The 26,215-nt window shown below is 44.0% G+C and overlaps 1 protein-coding gene across 1 annotated transcript in view; it reads left to right on the top strand.

Annotated features, from left to right (window-relative positions):
- The window catches only part of UMODL1 (uromodulin like 1), a 74,844-nt gene that overhangs the window by 26,207 nt on the left and 22,422 nt on the right, over positions 1–26,215 (top strand). Inside the window, exons 4-15 of the mRNA XM_055801975.1 lie at positions 5,339–5,500; positions 5,889–5,995; positions 8,144–8,336; positions 9,271–9,411; positions 10,222–10,341; positions 12,082–12,336; positions 13,787–13,899; positions 16,024–16,243; positions 19,821–19,958; positions 20,510–21,141; positions 21,173–21,233; positions 24,434–24,546. Coding sequence (XP_055657950.1) covers positions 5,339–5,500; positions 5,889–5,995; positions 8,144–8,336; positions 9,271–9,411; positions 10,222–10,341; positions 12,082–12,336; positions 13,787–13,899; positions 16,024–16,243; positions 19,821–19,958; positions 20,510–21,141; positions 21,173–21,233; positions 24,434–24,546 — 2,255 coding nt within the window. The remainder of the gene's footprint in view (positions 1–5,338; positions 5,501–5,888; positions 5,996–8,143; positions 8,337–9,270; positions 9,412–10,221; positions 10,342–12,081; positions 12,337–13,786; positions 13,900–16,023; positions 16,244–19,820; positions 19,959–20,509; positions 21,142–21,172; positions 21,234–24,433; positions 24,547–26,215) is intronic.

Raw genomic sequence — 26,215 nt, 5'->3', positions numbered from 1 at the left:
CATGCCGAGTAGTAAACTCTTCTGATTACCTGATGCAGTGCTGCCTTGCCCGAGGACCACATTTCCCTGAGGTGCTCAGGGATGATGGAACCCCTCTAAGGAGCTCCTCAGCAGTGTGCCACCCTGGCCTCTGCGTTCCCTGTGTGGTGCAGTGCCCTGCCGCGCCTCTCTCTGAATACAGAATTATTTATCACCTCTTGAGGTGAATCCTGGGGCAATTCACAGACAGCGATTTGTCTTCCTGAAGCCTGTGGGAAGGGAAGGAGGTTCTCTGTTCTTCAGAGCTGGGCAGCCGAACTGCAGAGAAAATGAGATCAAACCATTTTGTGTGCCCACTCTAAGACACCTAGGGCGTGGTTTAAATTTTTTCTTAAATTTATTTTGATTTTGATTTTCAGAGTGCTTAGTGCTGCCTCTAACAGTTTGTGTGGTTGGAGTGTAGAGCCCCATGTCCTTGATGGTGACTGTGAGCAGCCCCCCAGTTGCTAAGCAGGTCCCAGGGCTGCTGGTCATGTTCCTGGACCTGTGAAACCCACGGCTCTGAAAGGTTGTTTTAAGTTTGTTGTGCAAAACTTCCCCAGCATCTTGCAGGGTATTTTTTTTAAGGTAAAGACAGGGTCCAATTCTCCAGGCTTGTTTCCAGCTGCTTGAAGCACTGGTAGGGTTACTTGGGTTACTTCTCCCTGTGACTGGTTAGCTGCCTGCCTTCTACCTTATTGCGTAAGATGAAACCAGAGAGATTCCTTATCTGCCATCTAACCCTGCTTGATCCCCAGCTAGGGAGCAAAAGAGTGCATCAGCATGTAATGAAGGCTGTTTCTTTTAAGCAGACATATACAAAAAATACCTTGAAACAAGAAGCCCCCAAAACTTTAATCCTGGAGTTTCTTAACTTGAGAGTGCTTGATTTGCAATGTTAAGGCCACACTCTAATCAGAGTATGCTTTGTGTGCATAACTCCCTAAGGTTTTCAGAAAACAACTGTAAAATAACACCACCACCACCCCCCACCACCCCCATATTTATTTTAGGTGCCCAGGTAGCTCCTCCGCAGGGCTGGGACCTTTCAGAGCCTGCATGCAGATGTTTGTTTGCTGAGCCCAACCAGAGCAGTGGGGAGCAGTGGCACAGCTGCCCCTCCTTGCATGGGCTGTCACCAGAAAGCCATGGGACAGCAGCGTCACCGCATGGGGCATGTGGGCAGCATTGCAGCGTCAGCCTGGGTGGGAAGGTGCCAAGATGCCCTACGGGACCTCACCCACAAGCAGATGTCTCTGGCTGCCCTGTAGTTTGGGTCTTTTGTGTGCCCTCAGCAGCTGCAGAAATGGGATTACAGGTGTCGGAGGGTATGTCCCTGCCCATTCCTCATGGTGCCTGCTTATGGACTCCTGTCTGGGAGTTGCCCCTGTGTGAGCCCACCGAAGCTGTCTGCCTTCACACCCCCACACTGACAAATTCCAGAAGTTCACACCCATTTGGGTAAAGTGTGTGCTTCTACCCATTTCATTACTGTGGCTCTGGTGGATATCAGCTCCACTTTCACCTTACCCTCTGCCTCTGGGATTTTGTAAACCTTGATCAGCCTACTTCTCTCCACAGCAAAAAATCCCAACCTTTTTAGTAGTCTTTCCTTGCAAGTTATCTGCTCCATTCAGTTACTCACCTCGTGCCTTTCTTGACCACATTATCCCCAGGGGGAGCAGGGGTATCTACGGCCACGTCCGAGCTGTGGGTTCACCATGGGTCCCTGATGGCCCTCCACTGACTGCAGGTGTGAGCACCGACAGGGCAGAGCGTGGCCACGTCACGGTGCTGCCGGCAGGATGAACCCCTTGGAAGTGGCAGTGCCTATATTTCATTAAGTTTCTCCTGAGCATGCACAGACTGATTTTGTGCTTTGAAGGCCATGTTCCTCCATCATCCAACAGCTCCTTCCTTGCCGAATTTCAGTCCATGGCTCCTGAATATGTTCTAGTGAATGATATGGCTTTTCGTAGGGAGGGGTGCTAAATATTTGTCAGATGCGGAAACAGCACATCCTGACGCTGCTCTCCATCCTGATTAACTCCCGGTCAGGCAACCAGGATGGACAATACCCATCTGAGCAAGCAGAGTCTAGCAGTGCTCAAAGACCCTGAAAACAGGGTAATATGATGAAAACTGCTGTTCTGCCTTTGTAATAGGTTTTGCCAGGAGCTCTTTCTATAATCTCATAGATTTGTCTCCACCTCCTGATGCCTGGGATGAATGCAGGATTTTGGTCCCTGTGTCTGTCACACCCTCTGGATGAAACCTGTCCCCTCCAGGTGGAAGGAGGGAGAGGAAGGGGGTTATGGCTGAGCTTGTGGTGTCCCTCAGCATCTATGTCCTGGGGGATCCCCCCATCCTGTGGTCACAGCAGACACAGTGGCTCTCATGGGCATGCTGGTAACTGACCTTTTGTTGCTAAGCGCTGGGTGCTGCATTTCTTCTGCTGTATGTTTATGCAAATAACAAAGGAGAAAAGCCTATACTTTATCCAGCTGACAGAGGAGTTAGCTGGCTTGCTCCCCAGTGCTGGCAGTGTTGCTCGGTAGGTGACTGTCCCCAAGGTGATTGAAGTGGAGAGTATAAATCGAATTTTCAAAGTGCATCTGGTACAATTAGGCAGAAATGTGATGTGAATCCATCTCTGTTTCTGCTGATCCGAAAATTATGACCTTTTGATTTTTGGCAAATGGCTAGCATGGCCATTGATTCAGTAGTGTTTTCTGAGATTGCATGTGACTCATTAAACCTTTTACACTGCAGTTAAACATGCCAAAAAAAGAAAGACCTAGGTGCAAAAAAGGCTGCTTTGAACCTCAAACCTGCTTGAACTGTACCTGAATCTCAGAGCTGGGGGCATTTGCATGCTTGGGTCCAGCTTACCAAGATCCACCTGGTTTGAATAGTAAGGATCACTGGTGACCTACTAATGCAGGGAAATCCCTTGGCGCTCATGTTTGTGCAGGCTCCCAGTGTGAGAGGCTGCTTAGCCTCCCTGCACAGGAGGCCAGGATGGAGCAATCATGTGAGACTGGGAATGTGTGGGAGACTCATCTAAGGGCAACTGAGGCTGTTTCACACCTTACTGTGGCTTTAGACTAGAAATCAGGAAGAGGTTTTCTAGCAGTAGGACCCATTTGGGGGAATGACCCGTAGTGCCAGCCCCAGAGACAGTAGCAGAGGTTCCTGCTGGGAAGCAGAACAGGACTACTGGGACTTTCTGGACCCAGAAGTAACTTGAGTAAGATTGCACAAGGCTGGATTTTTTTTTCTTTGCTTGTCTTCCTACTGTAAACCTTGGTCTACAACTCTAAATGAACTTTGGAGGCAGTATTGGTCCTGGGGAAGACTAAGGAGGGCAAGGGTCCTTGGTTCGCAGGCATGAAGGGGCCCACACTAGGTAGGCTGCATTAGGCAGCAGAAAAAATCCGGCTCCCTGTAAGGCAGCCAGCCATCCTTTGGGGCTGGGAGTGGGGGTAGTTTCCTAATTTGCTGCCCAGAGCTCCTGTGGGTCTAACACCAACCTGAAAGATGCTCACAGCACTGTTAAAGCATGTGCTCAGTGACTGTGTGCACACAAAGTATACACACACGTTGTATCAAATACTATAAAAATCAGTGTGGGAAAGTGCTGTCCCATGTATTCTGCATGCAAATCTTTTAAAATACACGTGCAAGTAACCTGTGTGCTGCTGAGAGATCTCAATTCAGTGCCTTCCCTGTTCTCCAGCTTGTGGGATTTGGCAGATTTTTCAGTGGAGGTGTGGACTCCTGTCATTAAATTATGCTTACTTTTCTTAATTACCTTTCAGAGACCCTTGACAAGCACACTGTGGGCCCCCAAAAAGACACAGACCATAGTCTTAAAACCACTGGTCTTAACAGTCTATTTCTTTTTGCAAATATGACTGTATGTCCAGTTGCAGAAGTGGCTGAGAATTATACATGTTGAGTTTTGTATGCCATATTTTGAGCCCAGTCCCTGGATTGTAGATTGAGCTTGGGATCTGGAGTACTAAAAATGAGATTTGTTAAGGAGTGGGCTGAAAAGCTGAGGCTCTCTGCTTGCAATAGCCTCTACTCTTCCACGGACTGGCAGAGAGGGAGACCTGGAATGTGCATGTGGCAGCAAGTTACATAGATTTAGGCTAAATCTTAATTAATCAAGACCATTTGCCTGTTTGAGAAGGTTACTTTGCTGAGGCCAAAAGTCCTCGATTCAATATTCCCTTCTGCTTCTTGGAAACCTCAGATTTACTATTATTCAGAGTCTTGGGATAATGGAAATTGTAAACCCACAGAAATGATGGTTCATGATAGATTTATAGTTTGCTATGGACCTTTCATTTGCTATGGATTTTATCATGCTGAGTGTGGTTTTCCTGCACAACAACCTGTTTCTGTTGCAACAATCATTTTTATTTTTCTCCTGGCTGGCCTTAATTGATCAGTAATGGATCAAGAGTTTGTAGGTGCAAAATGAATGGAAAAGAGAAATCTTTTAGGTTGATTGGGAAGACCAGAGCTGAGCCTTACTTAGAGTTACGTTTGAGAGCATGGATGAAAGTAATGTTCGTAGAGCTTAGAAGTATTTTCTGTTTTCCTCCGGAGAAGGGTACGTGGGGGCATTGAGCCAGGACCACTGTCTGCCCCTGGCTTGGGAAGCAGTAACCTTCTGCCTTAGCTGCGCCCTCAGGGCTGCCTGGCGTGGGCTGCTGGCCTCCCAGGGCGGCTGGCTGATGCGGAGCAAGTGCTGCCAGGCTGCAGACCGCGGGCTCGGGTCTGCTCTGCTGTCCCTCTGTGCAACCCCCTTAACTGTACCTGAGAACAGCATTGTGCCTCCACTCTCATGTGACATCTTCAATCACTATAACTAAAGGTTAACTTTGTCACAACCAAAGGTTAAATAAAACCTCCCGATTTCTAGCCCAGACATTACCTGTTTCTTTTGATCATTATATATTCTTTGGATTAGTCATAGCTGGCATCAGGCACATTTTCTGTTTTGCAGTGCTTCAGTACCTCCACATTTAGAAACTTATCTATCTATCCATCCACCCATAATTATTAATGGAAAATTATAAATTCAAAATTTCTGTAACAAGAATGTCATGAACAAGAGAAAATTCTGAGAATATTTACACTCTTAAAATGAAATAATGGTATTTTAGGCTCCTATTTTCTCCACACGAAAACCTTAGAACAGATGTGCTTCTAAAATGAGGAGGAGGTGTTTGCTAAAATTAAATAGCACAATTTTTTGGAAACTATTTTCTGTATTTTTGTTCTCAGAAATGTTTTTGTTACTTAGCACTCAATAGATCCAGTGTATTTGCCTCAAGACCTGGTATTTGTCCAATGAAGAATATGGAAACATGTGATTATCCTTGCACGTTTGATACTGAATGTCCAGGGCTTAAAAAATGCTGCAACTCATCCAAAGGAGCAGGCTGTGTGGATCCAATGCCAGAGGGTATGTTACTGATAAATTTAAGACTGCTTCTAATAGAAATATGCTTAGTTTTTCCTTCTGAGGGTGGGAATGGGCAGGAAAACTGTTACCATAGCTCTTTAGAAAACAAATATGGGAATCTGCTCTGGATCAATTCCAGGATACTCGGCTTCAGCACTTGCACCCATGAGAACTAAACGGTGCGTGAGTACTGCAGGTACTTTCCTTGGCTGCTTCTCCTTCACTGGTGCTGCTGCCTGCGGCATATGGCGAATGAGGCTGTAACTGATGGCTGTACGTGGGCCCTTCATACTTGCCAAGTTAAAGCTTCAGAGTGTTCCTATAGCTCTGTCACTTTCTATAGCATCAGACCTCGGATGACTTGGCTGTTTTATTTTGTACGCTTCAGGAAGGACATTCTGGTACAATGTGACAGTGCTTGTGAAAATGGATTTTAATGAATTAATTAGAGTGGATTCCCACCTTCTGAATCACTCACGCCTTTTACACTCCATGGTATGTACAAACGCAAACGTTCCTGTGTGTTGCTTGTTGCATCCATGTTCCTGTTACTCAGTAACCACCACTTGTTTCATAGCCCTCTGTGCTGGGCATAACCTTGCCAGCCAGTCGCTCCCTCTTTGTTCTGTCAGATCATGCTTTATGGCACTAATTTATTCCTAATTACTGAATGTCAGATGATCTTCAAGCAGCTCAATTAATATTGATTTATCAGCTTCTTTAGTAAATTTTTAAGGTCTTTTCCAAGGGCAATTTAAAGACATATAGTATATATGTTTTTAAAGACAAGAAGTATAGGGCTTTTTCCTGCTTAAATGATGCTTGCTCCAGCTCTGTCTCAGTTCAGCTTTTGGCCTATGACTGGGTCCAGATTTCAAGACCTGCAAAGTGTGATGCTTTATGATAAGGAGTTTTGAATTAAACCTTTCAAGAGACAAACCTGATCTACGGCACTGGGACCTACGTGGCTGGTGGACTCGGCAACACCAGAAGTTTTGCTGTGAAAACCCAGGATTACAGCAGGCGACTGTGTCTTGGATCAAGGGCATTTTGTGGTCATTCTTGCCAGAGGAGCAGGGCTGGGGGAGACAGCAGGGTGTTGCTTTTGCTGTAGGACCAAGGCTCTGACTTGTGTATAGATTAGCAGTGGCCAAAGCAGTAGAATCACAGAATCACAGAATGGTCGGGGTTGGAAGGTACCTCTGGAGATCATTTAGTCCACCCCCTGCTAAAGCAGTTCTCCTAGAGCAGGTTGCACAGGGTTGTGTCCAGGTAGGTTCTGAATGTCTCCAGAGAAGGAGACTTCACAACCTCTCTGGGCAGCCTGTAAACAACACATTCAAGGCTGTGCAACAGCAGCGCAGCGCATCTCTCTATCCATAACACAGCAGGTGGGAAGAGTCCAAGGCAACCAAGAAAAACAGCCCTAGCAGAGGTATGAGGCACAGGAGTGTCTGCAGGAAGAATTAGGCTGCAAACTAAAGCCATGCTTGCACAGAAGGGCTTGCTCTGTCCTCTCAGTGGTCTTTAGAAATGGATTGATGAACTAGGACAGAGACCTTCCAGGCCATAAAACCAAAGCATTTCCCTAGTACATATCACCATGCCATGGAGAAAACCACGCTTGGATGTGGTCTTTGAAAGATACCTAAGAGGGCAGGTCCCTATATACCTCCATTTTTATTTCTAACTTCTCCCCAGTTTCAAGCTGGGGGTGGGCAAGTAGCACAGAAAACCCTTCTCCCATCATCAGCTAGGACTGACACACAGGGGAACTGAAATAGTAGCAGTAGCATGGGGATGTTGCATGTGTGTAGTTCTTCCTCCTACCTGAACTCCTCATACCCTAAAAAAGCGAGAAACCCTGGTCCTGATGTTGTATAAAGGAGTAGAGGGTAATGATGTACCAAGACTTTTATATCTTGGCCTGAATCAAGTTCTGGAAAAGTCAGACACACCAGAAATAGGAAATATAAACGGAAGCTTTGCAATAAGCTGCTGTTTAGAGGAATGTCTTCCAGGCCCTGTCTGCTCCACTGACTTGTAATGCTCAGCCCACCACCCTGTCCCTTCCCTCATTCCTGACTCACAGTTGTGATGACTTGATCAGTCCTGGGGTCTTTCTGTGACTCTTAGTCCCTTCTTCCTCAGTCTATTGCTTTTCTTCTTTTTCTTTCTATTTCCTTTGCCAGCAGTCTTTTTAGCTGCTTAAAGTGAGAAATGTTGGACAGCTTTATTACAGAAGAACTGTAATAGCATGTCTAATGTATATTCTTTCTATTGTGATTTTGTAATGTTTGTTTGGTTTGTTTATGTAATGATTAAACACTACAAACCAAAGTGACTTTTCCCATATCTTCCTGGGTTGCATACCCCTGCCTAAGCATTTTGAAACCCGACTTGCAGCTCCACACCTGCCTTAGCTTGGCAGCATTATACCATAACTCTGTGGTGAAATGTGATAGTAAGAAGAGCTCACCTTGCATAAATACAGACCTAAATGATGCCACTTTGCTATGCTTTCTGAATTGGTTCTTTCTACACTCAGATTAGGATGATAATCTTTGCATAAGATATGCCTCATTGGTATACAGCTGTGCTGAGAAAGGAACGAGATACTGAATTGTTTTTCCCCATTTCCAGATTACTGGTGCATTACAGCCCTTGAATGCCTCTGTGCACCATATCCAGAGCAACCGTGCAGAAGTATATGCTGGGACAGTGGCCTCCCAGGTTCTCATCGGACTGTACCAGCCAGCTCCGCTAGCAGAGGTTTCTTCTTCTCTGAAGGACATTGTGAAGCGCACATATGAAGTGATTGACACAGAAGTGCAAGGTTACTTGTTATAATCCTGTCACGGGGGGAAGCTTTTTTAGGGGGTTCATCCCTCTTCACTTGGGATTTCATCTATATGACTATAGAACTAATTTGCTTTCAAAAATACCGTAGCAGACCTTGTAAACTTTCCAAATATGGCCCTAACGTTTCCATTACAGATGGAGAGGGTTGTAGTAAATAATTATTTTGCAGTGAATAGTTTGGAGGGGGATACTCCCAATTCCTCAACTAAATTTTCTTTCTCCTAATATCATAGCCCATCTTCAGATGAAAAAGCAAGGGTGTCCGTATTTGTAGCACAATCATTGGTTGTATTAAACAGGCTCATAAAAAGAGTGTTTTGTTGGGAAGCAGATATACTGTTTGTATAGAAATGTGTTACTTGCATGAAACAAGTCATATTTGTAGCCTATTAGCCTAATAATTGCTATATTGTATTACTACTTTATTTTAAAATATTAGTGAAATATTTAAATATATTTGGTTTAAATTATTTTAATCGACTTAGTACTGTGTAGTTATCTGAACATTTTCACTCACGAAATGCATCCATAAACACCAGTCATTTACTTCTTATTCTGTGTTTACATTTGAAAACTCAGTCCAACTTTCAGTGAAATCACTGGGTAAATCTTGCTCCTGCTGCTGACATCTCTTAGCTTTGGATGACATCCTGCAACCGTAAGCAGGAGCTGCCACCAACTGTCCTCTTATTCCAAAGAGTTGGAGTAAAAAGCGATCGGGTTATAACTGTTTTGGGGAAGGGCAGTGCTCTGATTTCATTGCACCCAGATACATCCAGAGTTACTTCAGCAGAGTTACTGCAGATTTACACTGCATTTATCGTATCCAGAGCCTGGTCTACATACACGTTGCAAATCAAGCTTGATGCTTTTATCAATACCTGTACAAGGTGTGTTTCTCTTCTTAGATGTCAATGAATGTTCCTATGCTGAATTCAATGCTTGTCCTGAGAAAAACACCTGTGTGAATCTGGAGGGTTATTACCGCTGTAACCCTCAGCGTGAACAGGCAGATGTCATCCCTCACCAGCTGAGTCGAAGAATGGAAGGTAAGAAATGCAGGTCTCACCTTGGGAAATACTGAGAAAGTTTCTGCAGGCCTTTGTGGTCCATTGCAGACATCACCTGCAAGACAAAGATTTCTGGAGCATGCAGTGCCCCTTCTCCTGCTGTTGGGAGAAGACACCACGTAAGCCAGCTGTTAGCTATTTCTGATCAAAATGCAGTTTATTTGTATCACATTTCCTTGCTGTTTCTCCTGTCTCACCCTCAGCTGTCCTCAGTCACCTGCCAAAACCTCTAGTGTCAGACCCTGACTGCTTCTCAGAGCAAAATCTTTGTCAGTACAGCTCCCCAGCCTTCTGGGAAAATACAATTAATGACACTATTTGTACACAGTGCCTCCTTCCCGTTCTGATTGCGTGACTGCAGCTAGGACTCGGTGGTTGTATAATCCCACCCTGAGCTGCTACACTGTCTCTGAGTCTTCTGCTGGAGGCAGCTGGAGTTTGGCACCAGGGGAAGTAATACTTGGTGGTACCAGTTCAGCAGAACATAGAGGCATGTATTTACAGCCCACAGCCATCAATGGGCCTGCTAATAAGCTTTAAGTTAATGAGATAAATAAGTGCTTGCACATTTAATGCTTTAGTTAGAAAACAATTTCACAATCCTTTAATCTCAAAAATTAAGATAATGTATTACTTTATGCTTTTATGATATGATAATACATTTATTTTAATTTCTATTTATATTACTTCTATTACTGCTTTTCAGCTGCAGAAAGCATGAACGGTATTATTTTGGGTTTTCTTTGTTAGGAATACTTTAACTCTTCAATAATATTATTTCTCTTCTAGGCATGGCAGCATCTACTCCAAGTTCAGCATTAGAACCCATTAACACTAGCAATAGCTCCCTGTCTATAAGTAATTCAAGCCTCTTGTCCATAACTAACAAATCTGCAGATGCTGGATGCTGTGAGTAACCTTGGATTTGAATGAATCTTGTCTTGCTTTTAATTCAGCCACTCTTTGATCCTTTTTTCCTGGGGCTAGTTGAGTTACAAGAGGGTTTTCACAAAGGCTGGTAGTGAATCTCCACCTATGAAAATGGAAAGACAGACACTTCCCTAGCAGGACTTTCAGATCAGGAGCTGTGGTGCTGAGTGACCACTGCAGAAGCCCCACTGTTATCCCCATGGCTACTGAAGGGAGCTGGCCTTCTGGCAGTACAGGTGGCTGCACTGGGCTTCTTGAGCCACTTGTGCCTGGTGAGCCATTCAAGTGCAAATCCCATCACGGGGCTTGTGCTGGATAATCCTCCAGCATGGGCAGCATGCCGGAGAGGGCTGGTGTGGGGCCAGTACCACTCACTTGCTCTGGACCCAGCTGCATGCCCCAGACTTGTCCTGGAACAAGGTAGGGGAGGTTCTGTTACTGACCACAGGAGCTCCTCCTGGTCACACCACTGGGATGCGGGTCTCTTGCTTTCGAGTCCGTGAAGGTGCTGGGGGGGGGAACATGAGTCAAGGAGGCTGGCCACAGCTACCCTACACTGGAGGCAGTCTTTGTGAATACTGTCCCTGCTACGCATTATAGCTGTCTGAGGGACCACAGTGGGAGCAGCCCCCGGTAGGTTTGTCTCTGTATGGGTGACTTCAGCCCTTTCAGGCAAGATTTATCACAATCCATCTAACAACATCCTGTTCCTCTTGTGGGAGGAAATATCTTTGGAGTAGTTCTTTGCCTAGTTCAGAGAGACAGGCTGCATTTTCTTGATCCTTCATCTGCAACTTCTGATCCAAGCTGCAGCCGGGGGAATTAAACTGAAGGCCCTGTAGTGCAGGGGTGGTGTGGCTTTGGGGGTGTTTGACAGCCACCTAGCTCAGAGTCCTGGAAACAATTGTTTTCTATTGAAACAATTTAAGAAAGCAAGCTTTTCCTCAGGCTAACCCTTAGCATGAAAGAATTGAAGTTGTGGCAGCAACATACCATGGTCTCTAGGTTAGCGTGGGGGTTGATGTTCATCCCACCTGACCCCAGCTGTCTACAGGAGAGGTGTCTAGTCTGGGCTCTCTCTCTCTAGTTGGTGGAGGCAGACTGGCTTTGCTGGAGGGCAATTAATCCTATTAATCCCATTTAGACACCTCCTCCTCCTTTAAGGAGAGGAATCATCTCTGAAGAATCCTGCCTTTTCCCATTGGCATGACAATGATTGCACTGGATTAGAGTGGCATAAATAGGTGAAACACTTCCCACCATTTATCCTCCAGCCTCTGTAAACTGGGGGCTGTGGGTTTTTTCCAGGCATAAATCAAGGCAGCCTTTTCCTGAAGAGGTGCATTTTGATGATTGAAGTGACAAGAGGCGAAGCTGCTGTCAGTGTATGCAGAGTACGCACATCCACTACTGCAAACTTGTTCCTGTTGCGTGAACCTGTAGCTCACTGGCTGATTATTAGTGTTACTAGAGATTCAACACAAATACGTACAGTAAAAAGAAATAAAAAGCATAAACACCAAATTAATTACTTTCATGGGATAGTTCATGTGTGAAGGGACCTGGTAGTGTCAAAGGGGCAGATGCTGTCCTGACATAATGTAAAGAGGAGCTTCCCCTGTTGATTGTCAAAGTGCTTATCTATAATGGATTTAGGGTAGCACAATACAAGGTGAAATGTTCCTTTTTCTGTGACCATTCTTCCTGGGACTGCAATAGATCCCTCTGCACTTACAAACCACCGAATCTTCAGCGTTACCAGCAACAGTTTTGAAATGTCCTGGCATGTCACTTCTACTCTGAACCATACTTTCCAAGTCCAAGTGTTCAAGGGTAAAGAGATTGTACAAAACCTGAAGACAGAGGAAATGAAAATGAATGTGTCTCAACTGGAAGCAGGTGTGATGTATTCAGTAGAGATCAGCTATGAAACCTGTGGAAAAACTAGCACCTCTCATCAAAATGTTAAAACAGGTAAATAGTCACTTTAAAATATATATACATTCTCTCTCTCTCCCTGCACTCCCCCATCCCCTTGCAGTTCAACGATGATCCATTCTGTCCTTGCCAAACTCCATTTCCCAACCCCTTTAGCACTTCTTCTCTTCTCTACCCCAGCATTTACGCAACCTGGACTATCAGGCAGCAGAACTCCGGCTTTAGTTCATAAAGTAGTGCTGGACCTGACTCAAACTATTACAGATACCAGGATAAACTTTAATACTTTTTTATTTTTTTGTGCCTACCACTGCATTCTGCTGCCACCCATCTCCCATCAGGTCCCATTTTTCCTGGTTGATGGCCATGGCCAGTGAGAAATCCAGTCAGCTCGTTTGTCAAGGGTTCAGCTGAGCTAACAAGAGTGCACAGAGGAAGGCCAGATTCAGCTAATATTTGAGAGTGACCAAGATTAAAGGGAATAACAAAGGCTGTGTAAGGAAGCCAGCAGAGTACCTGCATAATGTTGTTCAATTAGCTAGTGATGCTAGCTCCCCAAGTCCCTAGTGTGTTAATCAAACATAATTTTGCTTTTCCTTTACCCTTAAATTATTTCCTAAACGCTCATGCAAATAAATAAATAAATATCTCCCCATTTTCTCAGCAAAGCAGGCAGTGAACCATCTAATACTGGTCACAGTGAGAATGCTGCTGTTTACGTTTATCCATAAGAGCCTTCGCTTTGATCAGATGAGGGATGACTCTAGGTTAGGGCAGAAGAAAATTACTCCCTTTGTAGAGGGTAAGTAGGAGGTCTAGTGGTTATGGAAACAGAGGGCTGAACTTCAGAGTATGAAGTTGAAGCCCTTGAGAAAAAGAAAAGTTTTCCAAAGATCAGTCCAAAGAGTAACAGCTTCAGATTGTTTATACAGGTTAAAGTGGTTATAAATTCCTTGGCTCTTGGATTTGGCTTATGTTCTCTGTGTGTTATCTGTCAGGGTTTACCAGGCAGAGAAGTGGCATGCACTGTTTTTTGTTATTGTTTTCAGTTTAAGAATATATTTACTATCCATGCTACCAAGATGAGGAAAAAAACAGTAATTCTAAGTGGTGGGCCAAAGTTGAGTTCACAGGCAATTCAACCCTGGGTGTAACAGAAATGCAGGAGTTACATAGGGTCAGGTCCACAGGGATATGTGTATACCCAGTTCTCGTGCAGTTGCAGTTAGGCACCTAAATATCTTTATGGACCTGATGTAAGTGTATCTCCTCTATGTATAGCAAGCTTGTAGTGGAATATTTGCTTTATTTTCTTGGTTTAATACCAAACTCTCTCGACCTTTCCCCCCCTTCTCCTTCCATCATCTCAGATTTTGGTTTGGGTTCATCAATTTTGACTGAATCCTTTCTTCTTCTGCTTTGTCAGTGTGTGTTTTAATATTGTATTTTTAATATAAAAATAATATTTAAATATTGTGTCCTATAGAGGCCAAGTTATTTGGTGTTACTATGAGGATTCTCAACTACAACTTCACTGATGATTTCCATAATGCCAGCAGCTCAGCATATAAGGAATTTTCAAGACTATTGCTTACAGAGGTAATGCTAGAATATCTGTAGGTAATACATTTTTTTCCAGTTTGGAATTTATTTAATGTAATAGAGGATTTTATGCCTGGCTGAAATATCCCTTGAAAATCACACTATTTCCTGTGACCTTTCTTTATAACTAAAACAAAATTCAACTGACTAGACAGATCAGGCCCTTGGCCTTATTAGCAATTGAGCCAATGAGAGTTTTCCCTTACCGAAGAGTAAAGGAACTAAAAATGCAGGCATGCAACAGGGACTCCTTTCCCTGGATCTTTAGTTAGGCAATAAACACACACTAAATTGACTTGAGGCTTTTTAATGGATTGTTGAAATGACGCTGCTGACATTCATTTCAGTGCTGTCTCCTCAATAAATGTCTGACTGCTGTCAAAGCTCATTCTTCTTTAAGGAAGAGTGACCGTGTCAGGCTTTCTTCTGCAGCCCCATTCATTGCATGCACACATATAGCCACTGTCCATGTTCAGGTGTAAACAACCGTAAACGAAACTTGAGTTATGAAGCCTATTACCAGCTCTCAGCTTCCCAGGCAGGGGGGACATTTCAGACACAGCAATCTCTTGCAGTTTTGCTGTAGACAGCAGGGCCCGTAGAGAGCACTTGGGATCTCCATCCAAACCGACACTTTCCCAAAACAAAGGGTGATTCATAAACATATGTGAATATAAATTTGATGTGAAAAACCAGTAATGGAATTATACTTTCAAAGACAGCACGGAAGAGCGATTTGCTCATGAGAAATTGCAAGCTGAAGTTCCTGACATGGTTTTATTTCCCATAGCTTCAAATTGTTCACTGTTGTTGTGCAGGAAGATTTTTGTGAGTGAACCTTCTCTGAGACTATTGCAGACCTAATTGGCATCATGGGGTTAGGAGGGAAAAGAAGCCTTGCCCATCTGTGTGCTTCTGCCTCCTTGGGTATTTGGGAGCGCAACATACCCCTCTCACTTCTCTCTCTTTCGCGCCTCTCCACCCTGATGTGAGCTTAGACCAGTTAAACAGCTTGTTTGTAGGAATTTTTGGAGCAAACTTTGTCTGAATGGGAACAAAGCTGTGTTGATCTGTGGCTCTGCATTGCATGCTCAAAGGTGTGCTTTGAGGTGTATGTAGGAACAAAAGGCAAGGAGATGCCTTCTAGAGATGTAAGATAAAACTTCCAACTCCTGCACAGCTCAAATATTGCCAGCAGTATGACAGTTTTAATGTTGAAAGTAACACCATTTGTTCAACTGATGTGTTTACTTACTGGTTTGGTAATCAACCATGATGTAATTGTGATATTCCCTTGAAGCTGGGGCTGTCTTAAACACATTTTCGTGACGTTATCCACCCCCATTTTTCTTGTCTCTCATCCTGAGATTTCTTTATCATTGGTCTTGGCTGCAGGCTGGACTTGGACTGGTTAGTTTCAAATACTCCCTGGCAGCTAAAGCTATGCCCATACCAGTAAATGAAACATTTCCTGAACCATTCTCTGGCATGAACACCAACTGCCACAAACCAGCCTGCATCCATGCAGTTGCGTCTTCCAAAGCACGATGGTCACATACAGATTGCCTGTTGGGGCTGGCCCCTGGCCAGCGCATGGTGTCCCAACTCTGCCTGGGGACTGTTGGGGGACTGCTAGTTGGTAGTAGTCAAAATCAAGCCAGAGCCGGCTCCAGTGACAGTGGAGATGACCAAGTTCCAGTGTCTGGGAGTGCAGAGGTAAGTATATAGAAAGCTTGGGATGAAAAGCTTGTGTGACATACAGAGCTAACGTCAAGGGTCTGATGCATGCAGACTTACCATGCCAATTCAGCTCTGATGCAGGAAAACAGGGGCAGAAGGAATTTTACTCCCCTTGAGTCGAAATGGAATTTCGTTTGTAAGACCAGTGATCAGATGGGTACCATTTTCAAGGGTACCTATGTGCACCAAGGAGATTCACACTCCTCTGTGCCTCAGTAAGCTCTGAAAAGTAAGATTTCTGAAACACCTTGAAACTTTTTTTTTTACATTTTCTATGTTGTGCATACACACATTTTTAAAATGGTACCACCATAGTTCAGTTTTAAAAGGAGATGTTCCTGTTGGGTTCCTAATTGTTGATGTTTCTCTCCCTTCTTTCAGCTTGGAAATTCATTTCCACCCAACATTTCTGCTTTATACAAATCTGGGAAGCTGAAAGTGCAGACTGAATCACTGCAAGCTGGAAGCGTCTTTGCGAGGGTCAGAATCACTGTGCGGGACCCCGAGTTCCCAGCTGATGCCTCTACATTTGCCCCAGTGCTTTCCTACCTGCACAATGGCTCTGTGCTGTTGGTGGATCAGCAAAACACTGTAGTAGAAGGTAATTTTTATTGTTATTATTTTTTCAAACAAGAAAACAGGGTCTGTATTTTGATCACTCATGGTATCACCAGCATTCTTCATGGAAAATACTTTATAGAGAGACAACATATGTGGTTTGTTGGAGGGAAAACTGTGATGTGAGAACTCCTCCATGGGTTTTTATCCATAAGTTCAGAAGGGTCAGATGAAGGAACATTGGCTGTGCCCAGGTACCTGCAGACACTGCTTCCTTCCACTGTGTTTAAGAAGGAGCGAAGCCCGTGGTTTCCCTATTAATTTTCTTCTCTCTCCTCTTTGCGAGCAGTTGGAAGTTTGCCATATCTTTCTCACACTGAGTTGCAGATAGGATTACTGTGGAATATTTGTAGCCTTTAGATACACATGCCCGCTACACAGTTTTGTACTTCAGGGCTGTGGGGCTGTATTTGGGCCAGGGTTTAAGAAAAGAAATCTAACATCTTCACTATAGAAATCCATCCAGAGAAATTCCCAAATGTCCTTTCAATGAACAGGACTAAAGAAGCACGCATGGAATTTATGTTAAACTAGGCATTTGTTTGATCTTCAGTAATCACCATTTTTATCTTCAAAGGGCCAAGTTCTGGCTTCAGCTTTCCCAGCTGGCAGAGCCAGAGTTCAGAAAGCTGCCAAAGCCAGAGTAGCAGAATGGGTTATTCTTCTCTCCCAGTGTATTGAGCCCTTTAGAAGCTTATTTACTGTGATCAGGGAAAACTCCCTTTGGATTTGTAGAGCATGTGGGGGTTCATCAGAACAGGACAAGAAAAAACAAGAAGAGACAAATTGCACCCGAAGCCTACAAATATCACAGTGGTAGCAGATACTGAATTGCAAGGTGCTGATGTCTGCCAAAATACTTTACAAATGCAATTGATCCTGGGACTGAAGGAGTGGGGAGGAAGAAGGCAATAGCTCTGGACTGTTACTTTAATATCAGAAGACCAGATGGCTTCCAGTAGCACCACTCTTAACAAGGAGCACAGTCAACTCCTCCACTCCTCCTTAGGGTAGAGAAAAGGGGGATATTTCTTAGTTCTGCCCAAACAAGCATTTGGTTGACATGAGTTTCCTAAAGTCAAATGTGGAAAACAAGGCGAAGGAATGAAGTACATAAAGGAAAGTTCTGTATAATGGGCTGTTTTTCTTCCTGACCCCTGAGAGCCCTGGAATGGGCCCTTTGACAGTAAACCTGCACAGATCCTCTTACACCAGTGGAGAAACGCAACCTGGATCCTCTGTGGAGCCTGGCCAACAGAAGGCTGTGTGCCTGGTTTAGTGGCAGTGGCAGAGCAAGGAATTCAACTTCAAAAAAGCAAGGATGAGAAGTCAGAAGGGATAGCACAACTGAAAGGAGTGAGGCAATTGCATGTCTCTTCGAAGATTCAGAAATTGTTAAGCTTACTGCCATGATGAACAGAGACACTAAAATATCTGTCTGTTGTGTGAGGCATGGTAAGAAAAGACAAAGGGACATGTGCTGAGTCAGGTCCAAGATCCATCTAGCACAATATCAAGTCCTCAGTAGCAGCCAGGAGCCAGTTCCTGGAGAAGTGTAATAATACAGCAAGTGTAGATGATGCCTCTCACTAATACTCTCTTAGCCACCGTCTTCAGTTACAGGACTCCTTGAATCCAAAGTGATTTCTTTGGATTTCTCCTCCAGGGTTCTCTGTGAAGTCATGCAAACCTTTAGTATCTGCAACATCATTAGGTAAGGCATTTCACAGACTTTTACCCATTGCATGTACCTCTTACAGGTATAATGGGTAATCATAGTGAACACAAAGGTGTTTTTTTAATAATTTTTGGAATAGGACTGTTCATTGAGGGTTGTGTGTGTGGAAGGTGCTCGCCAAATGTGAAAGGTGAGAGATGCCAAGAGTGCAGAAAGAGAGCACAGAGCACACCTTGGCTAGATGGAATGGTTATAGAGGAAAAAAGGGCAGTGTGTGTGGGTGTCTATGTGCATGAGTGATGTACTAGTGCCAGTGAGCACTAAGACAACATAAATGTTTTGGCCTGATTCATGACTGAATGTGGCCATCAGAGTTGAAGAAATTTGCTTAAAAAGCCATGCTGAGTGATGAGAAAGGAAACCCTCAGAGACAATGGAGCCAGTGAATGTAAGTTGTTTGGCAGTTAGCATGGGAGCATCTCTCAGATGGTGTTTGAAGCCATGAAGAGTCACAATTACTTCATAGCATAGTAAGTCATTAATGAGAGCACTTTTCATTGCTGTTGCTTTAGTCAGTCCTGCATACTTCTGTATTCCCTCCAAGTGGCTTAGGCTGTAACATAATAGGCAGATGCTGGCCACAGGCACATGAAATTGTCTAATGGAAACAATCACGGATACAACCACTGTCTAATGATGAGGAAAGGAAAAAGAATTGAAATATTAGGTGGAAGAAAGTAAAAGGGGAAGGCTGTCTGCAAGCAAAAAGATGAACACATGTATGCGCATGCACACACCTGCTCCAAGCTTTCTTTTTCTAGAATGGGACTTTGCTTCGGAGAAATAATCACAGTGATTAATCTCTGCATGTTTGCAGAACAAGCACTTAGAATAATGCATTATTCAAAACAATTTTCTAGCCTCTGATCAGAATTACTTGTCCCAAGACACAGTTTCCAGGCTAGTTTTCTGCTCTCCCTCACTTACAGTCCTGAGGCAGTTAAGACGTGCACAAGGGAGTGCACACAGGGAGGGCTCACGTGGGATTCACTGAGATTATTCATGTCCAAAGCATTAACTCAGCCTTTGCATGTTTGATGGAACAGGGCGTGAATGGTAATGTAAGACTCCAGATCTAAATCCCTCAAGAACGAAGAGACTCAGCAATAAAATAGGTCTATAACTCTGTGAAAGAAGCATCTCTGACTGATTCAGAGCAACAGAAATTAAACATAAGGAACACCCTTAGAGCATATTCATGCCTTGATGAACCAGGATCTTTTTTTCTGAGACTACCAGAAAGAGGGTCACAGTGTTACAGTATTACCTTTGAAAAAAAATATTTTATACAAAAAGCTTTTGCCCTTAGCACTTCCTCTGTTAAGAACTGAAGAGTGCTTCTCGTGGGAGTTACTTGTATTTACCTTTTATTTGAAGCAGAAGATTATTTGATTTAAGTGTCTATTTAATATTCTGTCTACAAGGAGCAAGTGATAAAAGACCTGTTCATTACCTGATGTATCTGGAGGTACTGTACACAAAACTTGGTATAATGTATGCTTCTGATATAGCTATAGTACAAACTTACAGTATTTTTACACTTCAAATAATTGTTTAATTCTAAAAAAAAATATTAGAAAAAGTCTTTACCCGGAGAAAATATTTTTCAAATTACAAGGACAAAAGTTGATTTTTATGTGAGAGAATAACAACACAGATAGTGTTCTGCACTACTCAGAGCTTGGCTGTCAGGTAAATGATGAAAAAGATAGACACATTCATAAATTCAAAAACTGAAGAAAAGACTACTTTATGATTATTTCTAGCTTAATGCAGCCAGAAGGCCATCTATCTGATTGATGTTGTGATTTTGGTCTTACAGACTGGGATGAATGTGCTTCTCCCACCGAGAATGACTGCTCTGTGTTTGCAGAGTGTGTCAATTTGATGGGCTCGTACCTGTGCAGATGCAAGACAACCATGGACACCAATCCATCTCGACCTGGAAGAAACTGTGAGGGTGAGCAAAAGACTGTCATGTAGTTTCCCTTTGCCATAAAAGGCTGGAATAAGTTGTAGATTTTTTTACCTCTGCTTTTATTGCAACTTATATAGCCCACAATGTGTATATAGATGCACCTTTGCAGTCTCTGGCTGAAGGACTATATATGATCTGTCTCTGAACATAAAGGTGAAGCTTACATATATCTCCAGATGAAATCCCTCTGAGATCCTCCTTGATTAGCCTAATAACTGACTGCTGAGCAACATGAGGCATAATTTTTTCCTCTTTTGGTATGACTGTGGCTAATTTCCTCCCACTGTAATGATCCATGGCCTGTCAACCAGGAGAAGAGACCAGGGAATCAAATCTGCTTGTTTTTGTAGGCACAAACCAGATTCAACACCATAAAAATCACATATCCTACAATGTGTTAACAACATACCCAAGACCAGTTTCTGTAATGCTGTTATGCATGGCTGAGTGGTCGCAGTCCCATTTTCAGGTCAGACCCTGGTGCCTCCTCATCCAGTTTGAATTCCCATTTCAATGTGTTTGCTGCGTTGCAGGTGAGATTGTGGACACTCTCAGCGAAACGATGGCTCCTGAAATTACAAACAGCACAGAGTTTGCTCCTGAAGAAGTGAGCCCTGCAGGCCCTGCTTCCCCTGCCACCACTGAGATGGTGGCTGCTGTAGGCTCTGAGATGGGCACCACTGTGCACCTCCTTGCTGCACTACCCCTGGGTAACAAGCAAGCACCCCACAGTCATTCTCCCACCAGTGCTCCTCCAACCCCTTGGAGAAAAGACCTTGCACCACAGATGGGCTTCAGCAGGGACAACAGCACCATGGCCACGGGGGTTGCAGCCAGCAAGGAACTGGCCATGAGTGCAGAGTGGCAGGCAGCCGTAAGTCCACCGCAGCAGAGCTCTGTGGCAGAAGCTTCCTCTGGTGCACCACAGCAAACGGCCGCTCCCACAAATACATCCATAGGCACAGCCAGGCAAGAGCAACTCAGTTTGCCATTGCACACAACAGCCTGTGCTACCACCAGAAGTCACACAGATTTTGTTGTGCCTCAAGCCAGCTCGCAAGCTGGCCCTGGTACAGCTCTGCCGGCCATAGGGGATGCTGGCACTCCCCCCCCGCAATGCCACTCTCAGAGCACGTGTAGAGATGGGAAGAGACAACGGCTCTTGGTCTGAGAAATACGCTGGTGCCTTGGGGTCACCAGCTTTGCCAGGGGCCTCTCCAGCTCCCAGCCTGACGCCAGGCCCCACCATGAACCACAGTGAGTATACGTTTGGCAGGGACCTGCACTCGTGGTAATTAGGCTGCGTGAGAAGCAAAGCCTCACTCAGGAAAGATGCACAGCTGGAATCGGTGGTCTGGGATGAAGGTGTCTGAAATTAGTTTTTCTATGTCAAAATTATGTTTTTGCAAGAATTGGCACTTTTCCCTAAATCAGCATGTCAAAATAATTTCTTTTTCTGGTAGTTTGACAGATTTATCAATGTTAGGTTTCTTCATCTCAAAACAGATGACGCAAATCTACACAGTGCACTGAGCGTGGCTCATTGAAGCATATGCTGCTTGTCCTTTTGCCACACGTCTGCGTTTCTCCTGCATGCTCTGGCACCAGGGTACAACAGCAGCAGCCACCTGTAGAGTTACCTCAGAGACCTGGGAAGGCAAACGACCTGCCTTCCTATTCCTTTCAGTGTAGGGTGGATTAGGCAAAGCCCTACAAATCCCCTGTGGGGCAGGAGCTGCGTGGAAACCTGTGAGCCACTTTTTCAAGAGCTGTAATTGAGAGTAACTAGGCTGACAGGGAGGGCTTAATCTGTTCGGGTTTGGGCAGATGTATTGCAGTTAATTAGGTGATTTCTCTGTTGATTGCAGCTGAATCATATTTCAAGGTTAGAATCAGATTTTGTCTTTTAATTATGGTTTTGTTTGGGATAGGAATGCTGCTGTGTCTGCCCATCACTAAATGTGTTTTTCCTTTAGTGTGTTAATAAGTGATACCTATTTCAGTTTTGTTTCTACTTGTCATTATTCTGCCTCTCATGCCCTCCGCGTCTTTCCGATCCCAAACCACAATCCCCTCTGCTCTTTTCTCTTCCTCTCCCCTATGATCTTCTGTTCCAGGGGGTCTCCACTCATCCAGCCCTACCTCTGGTTCTCCCTCATTCCTTTTTGCCTGCAAAACCTCTTTTTTAGCCATGTAAGGCCAGCTATGCTGCTTCTCCAGCCTCTCTTGTACCACCAGTCCTGATCACCAGTGTCACAGTGTCCACTTCTCCAGTCCTGCTAAGCTCTCTGGGCAGTCATGACGATGCCTCTGTTCAGCTTTTGTGTTCTCTCTTTTTCATGTTGTATTCTTCACTCTGCCTGGCATGAGTGATACCTGGGAACAGAGCCAGACAAATAACTGATTTGGGACCTCAGTGGCCAAAAGGAGGAAGCAAATAATTTTGGACCAAACAACACTGACCTGAACCGAAAAGCTGCATGTACTGCTTTGCTTTGTGTTCCCCCTGCCCCTTTCAATGAAGGGAAGAGTAAAAAAAAGTGCTGTGTTTATTTTTGTTTGTTTTAAATGAAAACAAAAAATGTTATTTTTGTAAAAATATCAGAATAGCTTATTTAAACTGCACCCCCCCCCCCCCCCCCCCCCCCCCCGATCGTTTTCTTCCAGCTGGAAAACAAATTGAAAGATTCTACACAAACAAGTTCAGTTTATAAAAACTTGTTTTCTTCGTCTGATGAATCAAATATTCAGTCAAGTGCTTTTGCTGGGACAAGAACAAGAGGAATAAGGGAACATGAGGAAAAGCCACCATACTGGTACCTCACTAACAGGGGCAGGAAATTCAGAGAGCAAAATTCCACGTTCAGTGAAGTTTAATACATAGCTCCTCCCTGTGGCAACATCTCTGGCCTGGAGGGTCAACCTCAGCCAGCTCTTCATAGTCTGTCATGTCTTTTAAATACCAATTCTTTTTTTCCCCCCCATTTAAAAACTGTTCAGAACATTTTCCCCTCTCACCATCAGATAACTGAATGTGGTTTATCTCCTAAATACCTATGTTCACATGACAGGACAAGCCATAGCAAAAAGCAAGCCCAAATCCTTTGATCTGATCAGTGGTTGTGAGAGTTCCTTTGGGATCAGAAGTATGCTAGGATAAAGGAAGCCTGCTTTGGTGGCTGGCTTTAAGCAGGCATGACTTCCTCCTCTCCCCTGCAAAGCTTTACTTGATTATTTCTTTTCCTCTAGTACTTGCCCCAGTTCAAAGGATTATTGTTCCCAGCGTGACTAGAACTGACTTTGATGTAACAAGGTCCACGGAGTTTACGCAGAGCCCTGCTTTTCAATTCTTGCTGCTTCAGAGAAAACAACTAACATGGGAGACTAAAACTCAGTATAGGAGTCTGACAGTCTCACAGCTGGAACCCGGTGCCTTATATACTGTTGAAATCAGGACGTCTGTAGGGAGGAAAGCAAGCTGGTACACCAGAAAGTAAAAACTGGTAACTTGATTCAGAAACAATTTTAAACTGAATCCTTAGCCAGATGATAGAGTTCTTGGTGAAGACTTTGGTGAAGACTACCCTATATTCATATAAAACATTGAAACTTTAGGTCTTGTTATGCGAGGAGTTAGGAAGGCAGTGTGAAGACAGTGGCCTGGCAAGGGTCATGGTATTGGGTGATAGCAGTCAGCTTGCCCGGCTGGCCACTAAAAGGATACTAGGGGTGTGAATCATATCTTGAGAAGCAATTTCTCTCCTGCTTGTGATCACTTTCGGTGCCTGTAGCAGCAATGCCAAACCCAGTGATGTTGAGAAATAACCTAAAACATTTGAAACCGCCTTAATGTGATTCAGCAAATACAGCTCCAGGAAGCACTCACCCTGCTGGGGTTCGCTTGGCAGTGTTAGGTTAATGGCTGGACTGGATAGTAAGGGTCTTTTCCAACCTAAATGATTCTATGGTTCTGTGATTCTGTCTTGTCTTTTAATAGTTGTCTAAAATGTAGGCGTCTGATCTCAGGCAGCTGTCTAGCCTTACTCTGAAGGTGGAGAGAGGACCTTGGTGCTGCAATGATTTGCTCTCTGGAGGGACTGGTGTCTCCCTGTTGCATGTAGAGGGAGCTGGGAGAGCTATTCAGGTGACTGAACATAGCCATAGAGCAGCATTTCAGATGCCACATAGCATCCAAGACAGAGCTGGCTGATGTAAGACCTACAGCAGGTTGGTGCCCTTCTTGAGAGTCATCTGGAGGTCAGAGAGGGCAGACTAAGGTGTTGGGTGGCTACGTTTAGGCATTTAGGGTTTTGGCTACATTTCAGAGGGCTGGCCTTCTGCTGTTATGAGTTGATGCATACCCTGTGTGGTGAGGCATGACAGTGACTGTCACACACTTGTTTATGGACTACAGTCCATGGGACATGCATTTAAATTGTCTTTTTCTTACTTTGCAGCTGTCCAGAAACTTAGCGGCACAGTACGGATAACAAACATGAAATACTCTCCACGCTTTAGCAATACAAGCAGTGAGGAATACCAAACCTTTGCACAGCTCTTTGTTGACGAAGTAAGTAGCTAAGAAGGATGTGACCTGCTACCAGCCTCAATGAAACCACATATACGTTCTTTTTCCCATGAAGGCCATATGCCACATGTGTGTCCCTTGACACACCTGTAAGGTCTGAGTTCCCCTAACTTTTGGAAACTACAACATGAGCATGCGGCTGTATTTTAGAGTGAGATCAGGATTTTGGGATTCTCTGGTGCCTCCGTTTCCTCTGCTTCTCTTACCTGGTTATACTGGCTTATTGATTTCCTCCAGGGGTGTGATGAAAAGTTAATGGTTATTTTCAAAGTGCTCTGATACCCTTGCTCTGCACAGCGGTATATTGATGAACTGTATGACCGTTATTACCCTTTGTCATAGAATCTTAAGGCTGATATTTCTCATAACCATCCATGTTTTTGTAACTCAGTATCTGGAAAGGGAGTGGTTTCTTGGTAAGTCACCTCTGCCCTCACTTCTAATTAGAGCACAGGATATCAAAGCACACTGTGATAATAGCTGTGCCTTCAATGCTCTCATAATTCCCAGGCATTGCCTTGACAGTATCATTTTCCAAATGTCTTGGTGATTTGATCAGAAGTTTATTCCTGCTGCTACTTACTCAAACACACCTGTGCTTGTAAAACCACTTACGCTGAGCTGCTTTATTGCCTTCCTTATCTCCCTTAACTATCTGTGTTTTTAGAGGCCTCAATAACTCTGATGATAAATCCATCGCTGACAATTGTATGAATTTTCAAATCCTGCAGAGGTGTCCCCAAACTCTCGCTGTCTACAGAGTTATGACCTGTCAATGAAATATAGCTGTCCACCGCGGGGGCATTGACAGCAGCGTGTGCTCGGGCAGAGGTCAGGCCAGCGTCTTGTTAGAGTCAACTGCAAAGATGGCAAAGTGTAATCTGTTTAGCTGTGCATGCTGTTTTCTTGGGTATCAAATAAGTTTCCCACTGGTCATTACTGGTTCACACGTTTCTCGATGTGTTAGCGGAGCACAGCTTTCTCAGAGTTCTTTTGGCCCCAAGCCGTCACATCAGGAAAACAGTCACAAAATGAGAGTGACATGATTAGCAAAGTGAAAAGGGAGCAATTCTCCACTGACCTCACTCTCATTCAGCAATACGCTCTGCCTGAGGCTGTTTTGGAATAGTATTAAGATGGACTGAAATGAATATATTTTCTTCGTTCAGTCAGATATCTTAATCCAGAACATCACAGATATGAATATATTCAGAAAATTTGTAAAATGATTGCATAAAGGAACTAAAGTAAGTTTTGTGTCAGTTTTACCTGGTTCTCAAAGTTTCAGGCAGAAAGTGATCACTTGTGGTTATGAGGAACTAACTCCTTTTTCCAGTGCACTGGTTTTGTGGATCAGCTGGTGAGATGTTTTAGCGTTGATTCCATCTATCTCTGTACCACAGTAAATAGCCTATAGTTGCACAGCTACTGTATATGGCAAAATATGTTGCGAGTGTTTTATTGCAAACATTGTGTTTCTAGATGCCAAAGAAAAGGAAGTTTAGGAAAACAGAAAGATCTGCATGTTTTCTTTTCAGGTTATAAGGGCCAGAAGTTGATCCTTTAAAGTAAGTGAGGAAAGTTTCATGGGCTTTAAAAGCACTGTCAAGTTCCAGTTAAATAGGCTTTGGCAGAGATTTTTTTAAAACCT

This window comes from Falco peregrinus, chromosome 4 (genome assembly GCF_023634155.1).
Source record: "Falco peregrinus isolate bFalPer1 chromosome 4, bFalPer1.pri, whole genome shotgun sequence".
Lineage (NCBI taxonomy): Eukaryota > Metazoa > Chordata > Aves > Falconiformes > Falconidae > Falco > Falco peregrinus.
The sequence above is the reverse complement of the archived record's forward strand: the minus strand, read 5'-3'. Positions and strand labels throughout refer to the sequence as shown.